Source organism: Peromyscus californicus, unplaced genomic scaffold (assembly GCF_007827085.1).
Source record: "Peromyscus californicus insignis strain IS unplaced genomic scaffold, ASM782708v3 Scaffold_9__1_contigs__length_137607984, whole genome shotgun sequence".
In the NCBI taxonomy this organism is placed as follows: Eukaryota; Metazoa; Chordata; class Mammalia; order Rodentia; family Cricetidae; genus Peromyscus; species Peromyscus californicus.
In genome coordinates this window covers 68,443,507-68,457,739 of record NW_026294617.1, presented here as the reverse complement: position 1 = coordinate 68,457,739, position 14,233 = coordinate 68,443,507, and the positions used below count along the sequence as shown (strand labels likewise).

Below are 14,233 nucleotides of genomic sequence, written 5' to 3'. Positions count from 1 at the left end.
GCTATTGGCCATCTAGTGTAGCATGAATTAGATACAGTTTAGCTCTATTAACCAATCAGAAGGTGCCTTAGGCAGAGACATACTCTCCAGTGTAAACAAATATTCCATGACAGCCATGGTCCAGAAGCACACAGTTCAGCAGTCATGGATAAATGACTACCCTGACCGTCTCAGCCTTGGTTAGTTGAGAACCAGAAATCCTCATAGAATTAAGTCTGAAGGACGAGAAGTGAAGAAAGGTCACTTGTCACAAAGCGTGTGCTTACAGCAAGAGTCCTTAGAAAAAGAACACTCACCTTGACGGTTTGGGAGGTGTCTGTCGTTATCTGGTTCTTTTTCTTTTACCACATCCTACCCTGGGATTTATAAAAAGCCTCTGTCCATTTTAGAGAATCAAAACAAAACAAAAAAATTACAAAAGAAAGAAAAGTAAATTTGGGGCAAGAAAGTGGGCTTGGTAGTTCAGAGTGCTTGCTGCTCTTGAAGAGGACCTGAGTTTGGGTTCTAGCACCTATGTGAGGACTCCTAACTACCATAGCTTCAGTTCCGGAGGCTCCAGTGCCCTCTTCTGGCCTCTTTGAGCATCAGGCATGCTCACATTCATTTAACACACATGCATACAAAATACTGATACACGTGAAAGAAAAACTGTGGGCCAAGTGTGGTGGCACATCCATGTCATCTCAGGCAGGGGGCAGAGACAGCAAATCTCTAAATTCAGGTCAGTGTATTTACATAGTGAGTTCAGGGCAGCTAGAGTTCCATAGTGAGACCCTGTCTCAAAGAAAGGGCGTGTAGTTGGAGAGTTGGCTAAATGGTAAGAGCACTGGCTGAAGATGCTGTGTGAGCCCCAGCACTGACTTAGTGGCTCACAACCGTCTGTAACTCCAGTTCCAGGGGAGCCCTCTTCACTCTGGCCTCTGAGGGTACTGTTGGACATACGTGGTGCGCAGACATGCATGCGGGCAAAACACCGATGTGCATCATAATTAAAGATAGATAGATAAATAGATAGATAGATAGATAGATAGATAGATAGATAGATAGATAGATATCCCCGGAGCTGAGGACCAAACCCAGGGCCTTATGCTTGCTCGGCAAGCGCTCTACCACTGAGCTAAATCCCCAACCCTAAATACATATTTTTTAGTGTAAATGTTTTGAGTTTGGCTCAGAATGACCTAGTCTGGCCCACTGGTGGTTTGGGAACTGCATGATGTTCATTCTGGAACTCAGCAGAGGGAATTGTACATAGGTTTGTTTTCCTAGAAGTGAGACTTTTATAACACTTTAAGACATAGGAATCCATTTTGTTAACTTTTTATTTACTGAAGAAAAAAAAATCTAGCTAAAAATTGATCAGAGTACTGCAGAAATAGCACCCCCTTGTGGCGCTGGAATATTTTTAGTTAATTTTATTTGTGTGTCTCCCTGTTTGTTGGCATGTATATCTATCTGTGCACCATGTGCATTCCTGGTGCCTGTGGAGGCCAGAAGAGGGTGTAGATCACCTGGGACTGGAGTTACAGATTGTTGTGAGCTACCATGTGGGTGCTGGGAATAAACCAGGATCCTCCGGAAGAGCAGCCAGTGCTCTTCACTTATGGGCCATCTCTCCAGCCTGCTCCTCTGTCTCCTCTTTATCCTTCTTTTGGTTTTTCGTTGTTTGTTTTTTGAGAAAGGCTCTTACTATTCTGTTCCCGAGGCTGCCACAGCAAGAGATGAGGGAACTTAAGACACTCTCAGCTGGACTTGATTTTAAATGACTGTAATTATTTTCACTCCTGGCTCTGTAGCCAAAAGTAATTGCACGACCCCAGCCTATCTGTAGGAGAGACCAAGAAATGTAAAGCAATATTTGCCCTGTTTGGTAGACAGGACGCTCTCTGCTGTAAAACTGACTTAGCTCAGGCTCTCAAATCACAGCAGCCTGTTTCTTTACACTGCCACTTTGTGTTGAAATCTGCCAGTAATGTTTCAGAGCTGGTGTGCGCTTGGGAGGGGAGACAGGAGGATTATTGGAGTTTGCTGGCCAGCCACAATATCCAAATGAGTGAGCTACAGGCTTGGTGAGAGACCGGTTCAGAAAAATAAATAAATAAAGTGGGAAGTGACTAAGGAAGGACACATTTTGTGAGCAAGAAAGAACCATTTAGAGGGACAATTTACAACCATCCACACTGAAGCACATTGCACTAACCCCTCATGGTGGAGGCTTGCAGTTCCTATGCCTTGTAAAGTTACAGTGTCAGGAATCATGCATCACAGTGGCCAAGTGGATTAAACAAATTTCCTGAGCTAAGCACATGAATACACCTACCTGTGTTCCAAGATACTCAGAATGCTAAGAACTAAAATTTCAGTGTCATGTTTAGGGACACAGCTTGAGTCCTCGGTTACAACAGCATTTAAAAACCTGATGACTCTAGAACACTGACAGGTTTCCTTTTGCAGTTGGACCCAAGGTGTTTTTTTCCACATGAGTGCCCAAGGAGCTCAGAGCAATCCTGTTCCAGCTGAGCATCCCAGAGCTATTTCCCGCACCGGTGACAGTGACCCGGTAAGTTGTCGAGTGGGTAGTTTCAGAGATTATAACTTGTGTTGCCATATATCCCTTTACATATCAGGAAACTGGTTTCCATATGCTCAGGTAGATGAGGCACGTGGCTAGCACTCAAACATGGTCTTCCCTTTGCTTCATGGTGCTGTGGAAATACAAAGTACAGTTAGTCCACATTCCTTCTCATGTCATCTTAATAATGAATTCATCGAGTGCCAAGAATTCTTGCTGAATTAAAAATTGGCTAAATTAGGCTGGGCGTGGTGGTGCACACCTTTAATCCCAGAGGAGGCTGACGGATCTCTGTCAGCTTAAGGCCAGCCTGGCCTACATAGTGAGTTTCAGGACAGCCAGGGCTATGTAGAAAGATCCTGCCTCAAAACAAACAAACAAAAAAATTAGCTAAATTCATTTCCTTCTGAAATAATTTTGGTACAAATTATCTTTTGGTGGGGGGCAACTCTCCTTAAATGCCCAGTTGGTGTGTATTTTAGACTTTGGTTTAAGAGGGTTCTTCATGGCTCTTCAGCCCTGTTGTGATCACGCAGGTATGTGGTTATATTGCAGGAGAATCTTACTTAAACACAGGGTCCCCAGACTTGGGGAGAGAAAAGCCCAGCGGGATAGTCCGTGACTAGCGCGCTGAAGACCCCGGATTTCTTGTGCATGGTGGTGCGTGTCTTTAATCCCAGCACACATTTTCCCTCTTCTGGTGTCTGTCAGCAGTAACGTTCCGGTGTAAACCCAGGCAGACTGGGCGCTGACTCTTCTCCTCAGTGCCCAGTGCTGGTGCCATCTCTTAGAAATGAAGTCAATTGTGTGGGCTGTGCTTTCTGTAATGTGAAAGAAGCCATCAGCTTTTTTTTATGTGCTTGTCCCAATCTGATTCTTCTCCTCCTAATATGACTGTTGAAATTTAAAAAGATAACCCTCTACCAAAACATAATTTCTTTGGGGTATGTTTAAAAATTTGTAGTTAGCATTCGCCTCTTCTCACAAATGCAAAATGAAATAGAATAAATTAAGGAAGTCACTCTAAAGCATCTTTCAGTGCTATTTTTCAAGTCCTCTAAGGTTTCTATGGAAACAGCATCACGCAGATGATCTTACCACATGACTGGAGCATCTCTTCACAGCATAAAAGAATCCAGGTGGCAGAAATTATGTCTGTCCCCATCAACAGTGTATACCTGAACAACTAACTTTTATTAGGCCGGCCACCAAGTTTATACAATATTCTACACAGGATTTGGGGATGCCAACACTTTATTATATGTATTTGTTAGGGGGGTGGATTTATGCCTGTGTCATACGGAGATCAATGAACAACTTTTGGGAATTGATCTCCTTCCACCATGTGGGTCCTCTGTTTTGAACTCAAGTTGTCAAGCTTGGTGACAAGTACGTTTAGCACTGAACCGAACCATCTTGCCATCTCAGCAGCAATGAAATGAAGAGACAGGCCTGGCGGCACACGTGTAATCTCAGCAGTCAGGAAGCTATGGCAGGAAGATTGACAAAAGTCCCACGCCAGCCTGGGCTACACAGCATCTCAGAGGTATCTGTATCTCAGATACAGAAACACTTCCTGCCCTGAGATGTTGCTGTCTGCCCCGCTGTGCCTGGTAGGGGTACCTGCTCTGTGTGCTGGTTAGCTGAGTTTTAGGCTTGGTTTGATTTCAGTTTTTTGTTTTGTTTTTTGTGTTTTGGTTGTGGATTTTTTGGTTTGTTTGTTTTTGTTGGATTTGTGTGTGTGTGTGTGTGTGTATGTATTTTTTGGTGGTTTTGTTTGTTTGTTTAGTTTTTTGAGGTAGGGTCTCTATAGCCTAGGCTGGCCTGAAATATTCATGATAATTCTGTTTCAGCCTTTGAGCTCTGGGATAATAGGAGTGTGTCATACCTAGCCTAGCTTCTTTTCAAAGCCCAGATCACTTTGTGACCTCTTGTCCCTGTTTGTGTTCATGTTTCCAGGCTAAGCATGGGGAGCAGCATGAGGGCCAGTACTACAGCATCCCCCTCCAGGATCTGAAGACGGTATTTCCTCATGGCCTGCCTCCTCGATACATGATGCAGGTAGATGCTCAGACAGAGAACAGAGCAGGGAAGCCCAGTGTGCAGTTGTGGGGAAGGGTTATCGTGACACAGCAACATAGCGTCATGGCAGGACGTGGCAGGCATCACTGCTCACCTCTTGGTGGTGAGGCAGCGGAGAGAGAAGGACCAAGAGAAGGTGGCTGGGGGCAAGGTGTACCCTTTGATGACATGCCCTCAGTGCACCTCCTCCCCTAATTAGGCCCCATCTTCTGGTAATGCCATCAGATTATGAATCGATCATTGGTCCAAAAAGTCAGAGCCCTTGAGAGCTAGCGCTTCCCAAGTCCTACCTCTGAATGTTGAGTGAGCGCTGTCTTCAGATACAGGAGGTTTGGAGAGACGGTTGTCACCCACATCATAACATTCGTGCAGATCTTCTCCATTATCCTATCTACATGGAGGCCTGCTCCTGCTGTTCTTTAGTTTTTGTCTGCCACGCTGCCTGATGAGACATTGCTGCTCCATTCATCTTTGTTTCATTTCACTGTCCAGTGTGGGCTTGTCAGGACCCACGCCATCAGTTCATTAATTTGTCTGGTCTGCACAAAGCCCTGGATTTCATTCCCATCATCACAATATTAAATACATATAAAGAAGAAGCATCAGGCTAGAGAGATGGCTCAGCCGTTAAGAGCAGAGGTCCTGAGTTCAATTCCCAGCAACCACATGGTGGTTCACAACCATCTGCAATGAGATCTGGTGCCCTCTTCTGTCTTTCATACAAATATTCATACAAATACATATACATAAAATACATAAATAAATAAATCTTTAAAAAATCAAAAGCTAGCTATTTATGTTACTTGATATGAAACAGTGTACCTCAGATTTTAGCTAAAGTACATGGATCAATTTTCAAATTCTGTGCCAACCCAGCCTCATAAGTGAGTGCAGATGAGTTTGGAGCTCTGGTTTGCTGTGTCATGCTTAGAATGGCTGGAAGTTCCATGCCCCTCTTCTTCCCCTCCTGCTCGCTTAGGTGAAGACCTTCGGTGAGGCTTGTCTGATGGTAAGGAAACCAGCTCTAGAGCTTCTGGGCTACCTGAAGAACACCGAGTTTGCCCATCCAGCTGTGCGGTATCTTCTCTGTATCCTTCCCGACAAGCCTGGGACCTCTTGAGTTCTCCCCTTGTGTGAGAAAAGGAGGTGCTGGTTGTTTGGGTTTGGTTTTTTGAGAAGGTCTTGCTATGTAGCAGTGGCTGGCCTCACACTCATGCAGATCAGCTGCCTCTGCCTCTGCCCCTGCCTCTGCTGAGTGCTGGAATTAAAGCCTTGCACCACCATGCCTGGCAGAGAAATGCTGTTGATGGGAAACATGTTGCTTATGATGTTTTCTTTAACACACACCTTAGATGGGGAGAAGGGAACAGGGAAAACTCTCAGTCTTTGCCATGCTGTTCATTTCTGTGCAAAACATGACTGGCTGGTTCTGCATATCCCGGATGGTAAGAACTTCCTGTCTGTCTTGTCTATGTCCGATAGTTGTCCTGCTGCTCAGGCAGCCTGTGACTGCTTGAGAGACCACGGCCATGGTGCAGTGCTAATGCTAACTCTGAATTCTTCAGCTGAGACAAACCCCCTCCTGCCTTGGTTTCAAAAGGTGACTACAGACACACAACCACTGTTTGTTTGTCTGACAGTTACTATTTTGAGTATCCACAGAGCCTGCACATTCCTTGACACTTTAGAGTTCCAGTTCTGCAGGATAGATTTGAATCCTCATACTTTGCATTTATCTTCTTTTTTCAAAGTTATGTATATCCACATTTTCCAATTTGCCTTTAAAAATTGGCAGTAAGCTGGGGTGGCCCACGCCTTTCATCCCAGCACTCGGGAGGCAGAGGCAGGCAGATCTCTGTGAGTTCAAGGCCAGCCTGGTCTACAGAGTGAGATCCAGGACTGCCTGCCAGGGCTACACAAAGAAATCCTGTCTCGGAAAAAAAACTTTTTTTTTTAATTAAAAATAAATAAACACATAAAAATCGGCAGTGAGAAGAAAGGGCAGTCCACTCCATGTCTTGTGTGCTGATTATAATGTAATGTTTGGTCTGAAATCAGTAACATACAGGATCAGTCCCCAGTGCCACTGCACACAAGAAAATATGTTCTTTTTTTTTTTTTTTTTAATATTTCCCATAATTTAAAGAGTCACTCACGGGGCTGGAGAGATGACTCAGTGGTTAAGAGCACTGGCTGCTCTTGCAGGGAACCTGGGTTCAGTTCCCAGCACCACACAGCAGCTCTAACTCTAGTGCCGGGAACCCCGGGCCCTCCTCTGACCTCTGCTGTCAAAGCGGTCGTGATACAAAATGAAAGAAGCGGCGTCACGTCACTACAGTCAGTTCCTAATCTGTTTTCTTGTGCGTTTTGTAGCTCATCTCTGGGTGAAAAACTGCCGGGAGCTCCTGCAGTCCGCCTACAACAAAGAGCGCTTTGATCAGCCCCTGGAGGCTTCTACCTGGCTGAAGAACTTCAAAACCACAAATAAGCACTTCCTGAGCCAGGTGACCGCAGCCAGGAATTCAGTGCAGGCTGACCTTTGCCCCTTTCCATCCTCTTTGCTGCTTCAGTAGCCGGGCACTGTAGAGAAGGGCCAATGTAATAGGAATAAGTAAGCATTTTGTGTCCCTTTAATATGTTTTGCTCACAGTGGGCTCACAACTTAAAGTTCATTTTTTGTTATCAAAGAGGTGGCAGCTATAAGCTGTTCATTTAGTGGCTAGTAAAGTAAAAGTCTGAATTGACTTACTGTTTCTGAGAGATCCTTGAATCCTCCACAAGCGTTGGCCAGCAGTAAGGTTTTCCTCCAGATAAACCGGAAACATGAGGGGAAGCTCTTTTCCAGTTTTAGTTTGATGTTTCATTTGCTGTGTGGTTTGGGCTGGCTCTGAGCCTCCTGTGTATCCCAAGCTGCCTCAGCCTGGAGTGCACAAAACCCCGCACTCCAGCATCTTCCATCGAGTTCTAGACTGAGGCGTTCCCACTGCAGTATAAACAGTCCGTTATGTCCTGACACCGTGAGCCAGCTGGGAGCTGAAGCAACTCTTGCCACTGTACCTCCTGACCCGAGTCAGAAAGCAGGACCCACATGATGGGAGGAGAAAACTTACTCCTGCATGGTGGCCCGTGTGCACCCTCACTGGGGCACATACACAAATAAATAAGGGTATTTTTGAAAATGGGAGTGCCAGCTGGGCCGTGGAAGCTCAGGCCCAGCACTTAGGAGGCAAAGGCAGGTGGATCTCTGAGTTTGAGGCCAGCCTGGTCTACAGAGCTTACTTCCAGGACAGCCAGGGAGACACAGAGAAAGCCTGTCTGGGGGAGGAAAGAAAAGGAAAGAAAAACGTGAATGCCAAGACTTGATGTAGCGCAGAGGAGAGTACCTACCTAGTATGCTTGAAGCTTGGGATTTGATAATGGGTACTCTGGGGTGAGTGGGACAATGCCAGTGGCCTGTTGGGACATTTTTCGTGGTACTTCACAGCTTTAATCCCAGCACTTAGAAATCTGAGACAGGGTAATTGTCTTAAGTTGGAGGCCAGCCTGCACTAAAGTCAGACTCAGAGTCAGGTCCCCGCCCCCTCCAGGAGAGAGGTGAGAAGTCTTTGATTCCTACATTGCACCTCCTTGTGGTTCAGCTGAGTCTTTCAGGCTGCCGTCCTGACTTGGAAAGGCTTTAGCCTAAACAAGCAGCCTGTTGGGTTTTCTTTCTTTGTTTGCTTACTTTTAGATAAAAGTTGAAGAGAGGTACGTTTGGAATAGGAGAGAGAGCACGGAGAAGGGCAGCCCTCTGGGAGACATTGTGGAGCAGGGCATTACTCGAGTGAGGAACGCCACAGACGCTGTGGGGGTCGTGCTGAAGGAGCTGAGGAGGCAGAGTTCCCGAGGACTCTTCCGCCTTCTGGTAGCAGTGGATGGGGTCAATGCTCTCTGGGGAAGGACCACACTGAGAAGAGAAGACAAGACCCTGGTAGGAATATTTGGTTTCTCTGAATCTCTCACGTCCAAGGCCTGGTGCTTCCTGGGTGGGCCACATAGGACATTTTTCACCCTGGAATTTGAAGTATAGAGCTGGAACAGTAGCCGAGTGGTTCGGAGCACTGACTGCTCTTGCCGAGGACACAGGTTTGGTCCCCAGTGCCCAGATGGCAGCCCACAGCCATCTCTAACTCCAGTTCCCGGGGATCCACCACGCTCACCACGCTCTCATGCAGTGGACGTACATGCATCCAGGGAAAACACTCATGACACATAAACATAAATAAATCTTTACAAACAACACAAAGGTAGGAAACAGTAACAAGCCGCCAGTGTGGTGTGGGGAGCACATGAGTGCCTAGTACGTGGAAGGCCACAGGCTCCATGTCCAGCACTCTACAAAAAGGCGGGGAGGGAGGTACGATGAATTCGTTACAAAAAGAAAGAAAGTGATATGTCTTAGTTGGCTTTTTTTTCTTTTCTTTCTTTTTTTTTTTGGTTTTGTTTGTTTGTTTGTTTTCTGAGAGAAGGTTTCTCTATATAACAGTCCGGGCTGTCCTGGATCTCCCTCTGTAGCCCAGGCTGGCCTCAAACTCACAGAGATCCTCCTGCCTCTGCCTCCCGAGTGCTGGGATTAAAGGCGTGCGCCACCACCACCTGGCTTAGTTAGCTTTCCATTGCTGTGATAAAACACCATGACCCAAAACGATGTGTGGAGGAAAGGGACAGATCCATATGAGAGTGGCCCACTGAAGGAAGCAGGGCGGAACCTGGAGACAGGAACGGATGCAGAGACCACGGAGGAGTGATATGGCTTGCTCCCCTGGCTTGTTCAGTTTGTTTTCTTATACACCCCAGGACCACCTGTCCACGGGTGGCACCACCCACGGTGGGCTGCTCCCCACTCTCCCCATCAATCAGTAATCAAGAAAATGCCCCACAGGCTTGTCCGTGGGCCAGTCTGATGGCAGCATTTCCCAGTTGGAGTTGACTCTTCCCAGATACCCCTGGCTTGTGTAAAGTTGACAAAAACTACCCGGCACCTGTCACGTGCTCCATCACGCATCGCAAACCAGGGGACATGTTGGAAAGAGCAGGACAGCGGAGCTCCGGGAGCTCTGCTCTCTTCCTTGGTTCTAACTTATTTTCAAAGAGAGGCTGTGGTCTATGTAGAGATCAGAAATACCAAGGCAGGAAGGTATCCTCTCCTCCTTCCTGCCTCTTCCTCTCCTTTCTCCTCGGCTCTCTTATTCCAGAGGCAGTATGTTCAGGTACTATGATTACAGTACCAGATTAAAAACTTTTCCTTTTATCTAATTGTCAGTTCAGTTTTCTCAGGGAAACAGCCCGAAAAGTAAACTCCTAATTTCTTGGCTCTCTTGCTGACAACATGCAGATTGCCCCAGGGGAACTATCCCTCGTCCACAGCCTGAGGAAAATGATGAAGAATGATTGGGTAAGTGCCCAGATGCTCCATACTTGCAGAGGAAAGTGTGTTTCCGTCTTTACTGTTCTTCTCTCTTACTTCCTATTTGTAGTTGTACAGTGAGGTGCTGCAGAAAGTTCCTTTACTGGCTAAGCCTTCTCATTAGTGTCTGTCTGTCTCTCCTTTTCTTGTTCTGTAATTTTTATTTGAGGCAGAGTCTCACTGTGTAGTCCTGGCTGGCCTGGAACTCACAGAGCTCCGCCTCCTGGGTCCTGGGAATTAAGACATGAACCTCAAGCCCAGCAAGACCGCTGGATAGGAGCTCATTGTATAGTTCAGGCTGCCTTAGAACTCATCTGCCCACACTCAATTCTTGGGCTTCATTCAGTTGCGTAAATGCTAAGATTGTAGGCGTTGCAGAAGAAATTGAAAACAAAAGTAGATTGTGATAAACTTAAGGTCTTGTGGTAATTTATTGTCAGAGCCAAATCAAGAAGCAGTGACTTTTGTTGCCAGTTAATTGTGCTAAACCACATTGTCATGGCGCTGTTGTGAAAAACCTACAGATGACTGTGGTGTGTCTGTCATTCCCATCTTTTTAAAATTCAACTCTTTCTTTTTTTCAGCATGGAGGTGCAATTGTGTTGAGTTTAAGCCAAACCGGGTCCCTCTTTAAGTCCAGAACAGCGTACCTGCCGCACGATCTTCTGGGAAAGGTCATGTCCTAGAAAACCACTCTGTCTAGAGCAACAGTTCTCAACCTGGGGGTCCCAACCCTTTTGAGGTCAAATATCAGATATCCTGCATATCAGATATTTACATCACGACCCATAAAGGTAGCAGAATTACAGTTATGAAGTAGCAATGAAATAATTGTATGGTTGGGGGTCACCACAACATGAGGAATTATGTTAAAGGGTCACAGCATTGGGAAGGTTGAGAACCGCTGCTCTACAGGCTGTCTCTTTCTTAGTAATATTTATTGGGGGGGGGGGGGTCACACACCATGGCACATGTGTGGAGGCCAGAGGCAACCTGCAGGAATTGGTTCTCTTCTACAGTGTGGGTTCTGGGACGCTGACACTGGACGTGAGGCTTACTGGCAGGTGCCTTTATTTTAAGATTTATTTTTTTTTTTAAAAAAGGTCTATTTGATTTGATTTTATGTCTGTATGTCTGAATTCGTGAATGTGCCTGTTGGATCCCTAGGATATGGAATTATGGGTGCTTGTGAGCCCACATGTGGGTGCTAGAATTCAAGCACAGGGACTCTCCAGTAACAAGTGCTCTTAACTGATGAGCCATCTGTCCAGCACCCCCATGTCTTCTTGTGGTTGTTGTTGTTTAGTTTTTGTTTGTTTGTTTGTTTGTTTTTGGTTTTTTTTTTTGAGACGGGGTTTTTCTGTGTAACAGCCCTGGTTGTCCTGGAACTCGCAGTGTAGACCCGGCTGGCCTCGAATTCACAGTGATCCATCTGCATCTGCCTCCCGAGTGCCGGGATTAAAGATATGCGCTCCCATGTCTTTTTTTTTTTTTTTCTTTTTTTAATGTGTATTGTTGTTTTTCTGCATTTATGTCTGTGTGAAGGGGTCAGATCCCCTGGAACTGGAGTTACAGACAGTTGTGAGCTTTCATGTGGTTGCTGGGAATTGAACCCAGGTCATCTGGAAGAACAGCCAGTGCTCTTAACCACTGAGCCATCTCTGTAGCTCCTCCCATGTCTCTCTTTAAATCATTTAATTTTGTCATAATTTCACAGAAAAGTCCACATTCTTATATACCTTTCACCTCACTTCCAGAAATGCCAACTTTCATATTGTTTTATCCTCCTCACTTGCATTAATAGTAACCTGAATTAGAAACATTTGTCTCTCTCTAATATAATTGCTTCTTTGTTACACTGTGGGTTTTTTAGGGGAAGTTTTATTATTACCTTTTTTGTTGTTGTTTTGGTTTTTTTGTTTGTTTGTTTTTTTTTTGTGATGGGGGAACTAAGCACAAGTCCTGTGCATGCTAGGCCAGCCATGGTATGGATTTAAATTCTGAGAACAGGTCCCTCTGTCCTGGAACTCCCTATGTAGAGCAGGCTGGCCTCAGACTTACAGAGGGCTGTCCTCAAACTTACAGAGAGCCTCCCACCTCTTCTTTTTAAATACGTTGTGGCAATATAAGTAGTCACTAGTCACCATGGATACCATTCTCTATAAGGTAAGAAGCCAAGAGTGGGGGTAGACTGAGGCAGAGGGCAGGTCTCAGAGTAGGACAGAAGAAAAGGCCCTGTCCTCACAGGACAGTCACTAACTCTGTGTGTCTTTATCCTTTTCTTCTCCAGGAAGGATTTGATGCCTTAGATCCTTTTATTCCCATCCTTATTTCCAACTATAATCCAAAGGAATTTGAAAGTTCTTTTCAGTATTATTTAGAGAATCATTGGCTTCAGCATGAGAAAGGTCAGTCATGGGATCACCCTGCCCTGCCCAGCTGTTCACGGCAGGCTGTGCTGAGTCAGTGCACAGGGCACTGGACCACTTCGTAGCTTTGGGCTCACATCTTCAGAAGGATCAGCCATGGCCACGTGGCTCCATGATCTTGTGCGTGCAAGAGCAGAGTGTTCATGTCATTGCAGACAGAGAAACAAGGGGAGGCCTGGAGAATGTACAGCCCCCAAGGATACTCCTGCAGGAACCTGCTCCCTTCTGCTGGGCCCCTAATCCCACAAGTTCTCAGAGCTTCCCAAAATAGAACCACCAGCTGTGGACCCAAGCCCTCTGTACATGACCTACTCAAGCATAACACAGACCCTTGCTCTCTTCCTCAGCAGCAACCTGTGTTTTGTGTTTCATTTTTTCCCTTGGATTTTTTTCTATATATTAAGAGAATACAAAAATGTGATTTGAAGGTGGCTACATTTTAATTTCATAGTATATATTTCTGCTGAAATTCTCACCTTGTTGAGAAGAAAGCGTTGGTGCTAAAGAAGGTAGCAGTTTCCCGTCCAGCTGCTGGGGAGCTTCCACATGGCGGAGCTGCTGCGTTCCCACTGATCCCCCGCGCACTTACTCATGTGCTCCCATCCAAGACACCTGTACTGAAGAAATCATACTGTGTGACTGCCACCAGACCGGGTCTTTGCGGTCTCTGCCCTCATGTTCACAAATTGATAACTTTGTTTCCTGTTTCTCTTGTTTTTTGAGACAATGTCTCACTATGTACCTACGCTTACCTCACCCTCAGGGTCTAGTCTCTGAACCTCCTGAGGTGAAGCCTCAAGGGCGTATGTATACCACACCTAGGTTCAGAAGCTCTCTATGTAACAAACAGTCCTGGCTGTCCTGGAACTCGCTCTATAGTCCAAACTGGCCTTGAACTCAGAGAGATCCACCTGCCTTTCCCTCCCGCGTGCATCAAACTGCCCCAGGTTCCCGGCTTCAGGAGCTCTTAACTCTTAATGGCAGATTTGACAGCTTGCATTAGAAGCAGCCTAGTTTTTTGTGCGTCTGCTTTACCTCATGGAGACAAAGGAAAGTGCTGTATCCCTGAGTAATGGAGAGCCAGTAATGACTGCTGTGGTGCCAGTGCACGCTGGGTGACATGAGACCTTGCCTGACATGTCCTAGAGATTTGATCTCTAGCCTCGCCAATAGCAAAGTTGAAGCTAATAGTAATTAGAATGTGAGGCTAGAGTGGGGAAAATAGGAGCAGTGTGCTGAGCGGGAGGTGGAGGAGAAGGATCTCAGGGTTGGTAGACAGGTCATGATCTGAACAGGAAGCCTCTGACTACAGTTCAGAGCAGGGAGAAGCTGCATTTGGGTGTCTTTGCTCTCTTTCAGCTCCAACGGAGGAAGGGAAGAAGGAACTGAAGTTCCTGAGTAATTGCAACCCCGGGCAGCTGGAGCGGCTCTGCGCCTCCTTGTAAGCACCAACAGAGACAGCATTCCTGGAAGATGCCTCCCTTCCTGCTACCTCACGTGAGGAAGCCCCTGTGCACACGTGGGACAGCCTGGCCTGCAGTGATGGGACATATGGCGATAGGATGTCCGTTGTCCCTACAACTAATACCAGTTTTTTGTGGTTTTCACATTAAAGATAGATCTGTTTCTAAGTGTTGTGTTAGATTTGTAATAAGGAAAGTGTTCACACTGGCCAAATTGAATTTCTCTAGAATTCTGTTTGTT

At 46.0% G+C, this 14,233-nt stretch overlaps 1 protein-coding gene across 1 annotated transcript in view; it reads left to right on the top strand.

The window, feature by feature from the left end:
• Positions 1 to 14,160, top strand: part of Dap3 (death associated protein 3) — a 30,629-nt gene extending 16,469 nt beyond the window's left edge. Inside the window, 11 exon segments of the mRNA XM_052731575.1 lie at positions 2,455 to 2,469; positions 2,471 to 2,560; positions 4,532 to 4,633; positions 5,634 to 5,742; positions 6,007 to 6,099; positions 7,028 to 7,158; positions 8,385 to 8,624; positions 10,029 to 10,088; positions 10,685 to 10,774; positions 12,391 to 12,508; positions 13,889 to 14,160. Of these exon segments, the coding sequence (XP_052587535.1) occupies positions 2,455 to 2,469; positions 2,471 to 2,560; positions 4,532 to 4,633; positions 5,634 to 5,742; positions 6,007 to 6,099; positions 7,028 to 7,158; positions 8,385 to 8,624; positions 10,029 to 10,088; positions 10,685 to 10,774; positions 12,391 to 12,508; positions 13,889 to 13,974 (1,134 nt within the window). The 3' untranslated portion in view covers positions 13,975 to 14,160.
• The last annotated feature ends 73 nt before the right edge of the window (positions 14,161 to 14,233 follow it).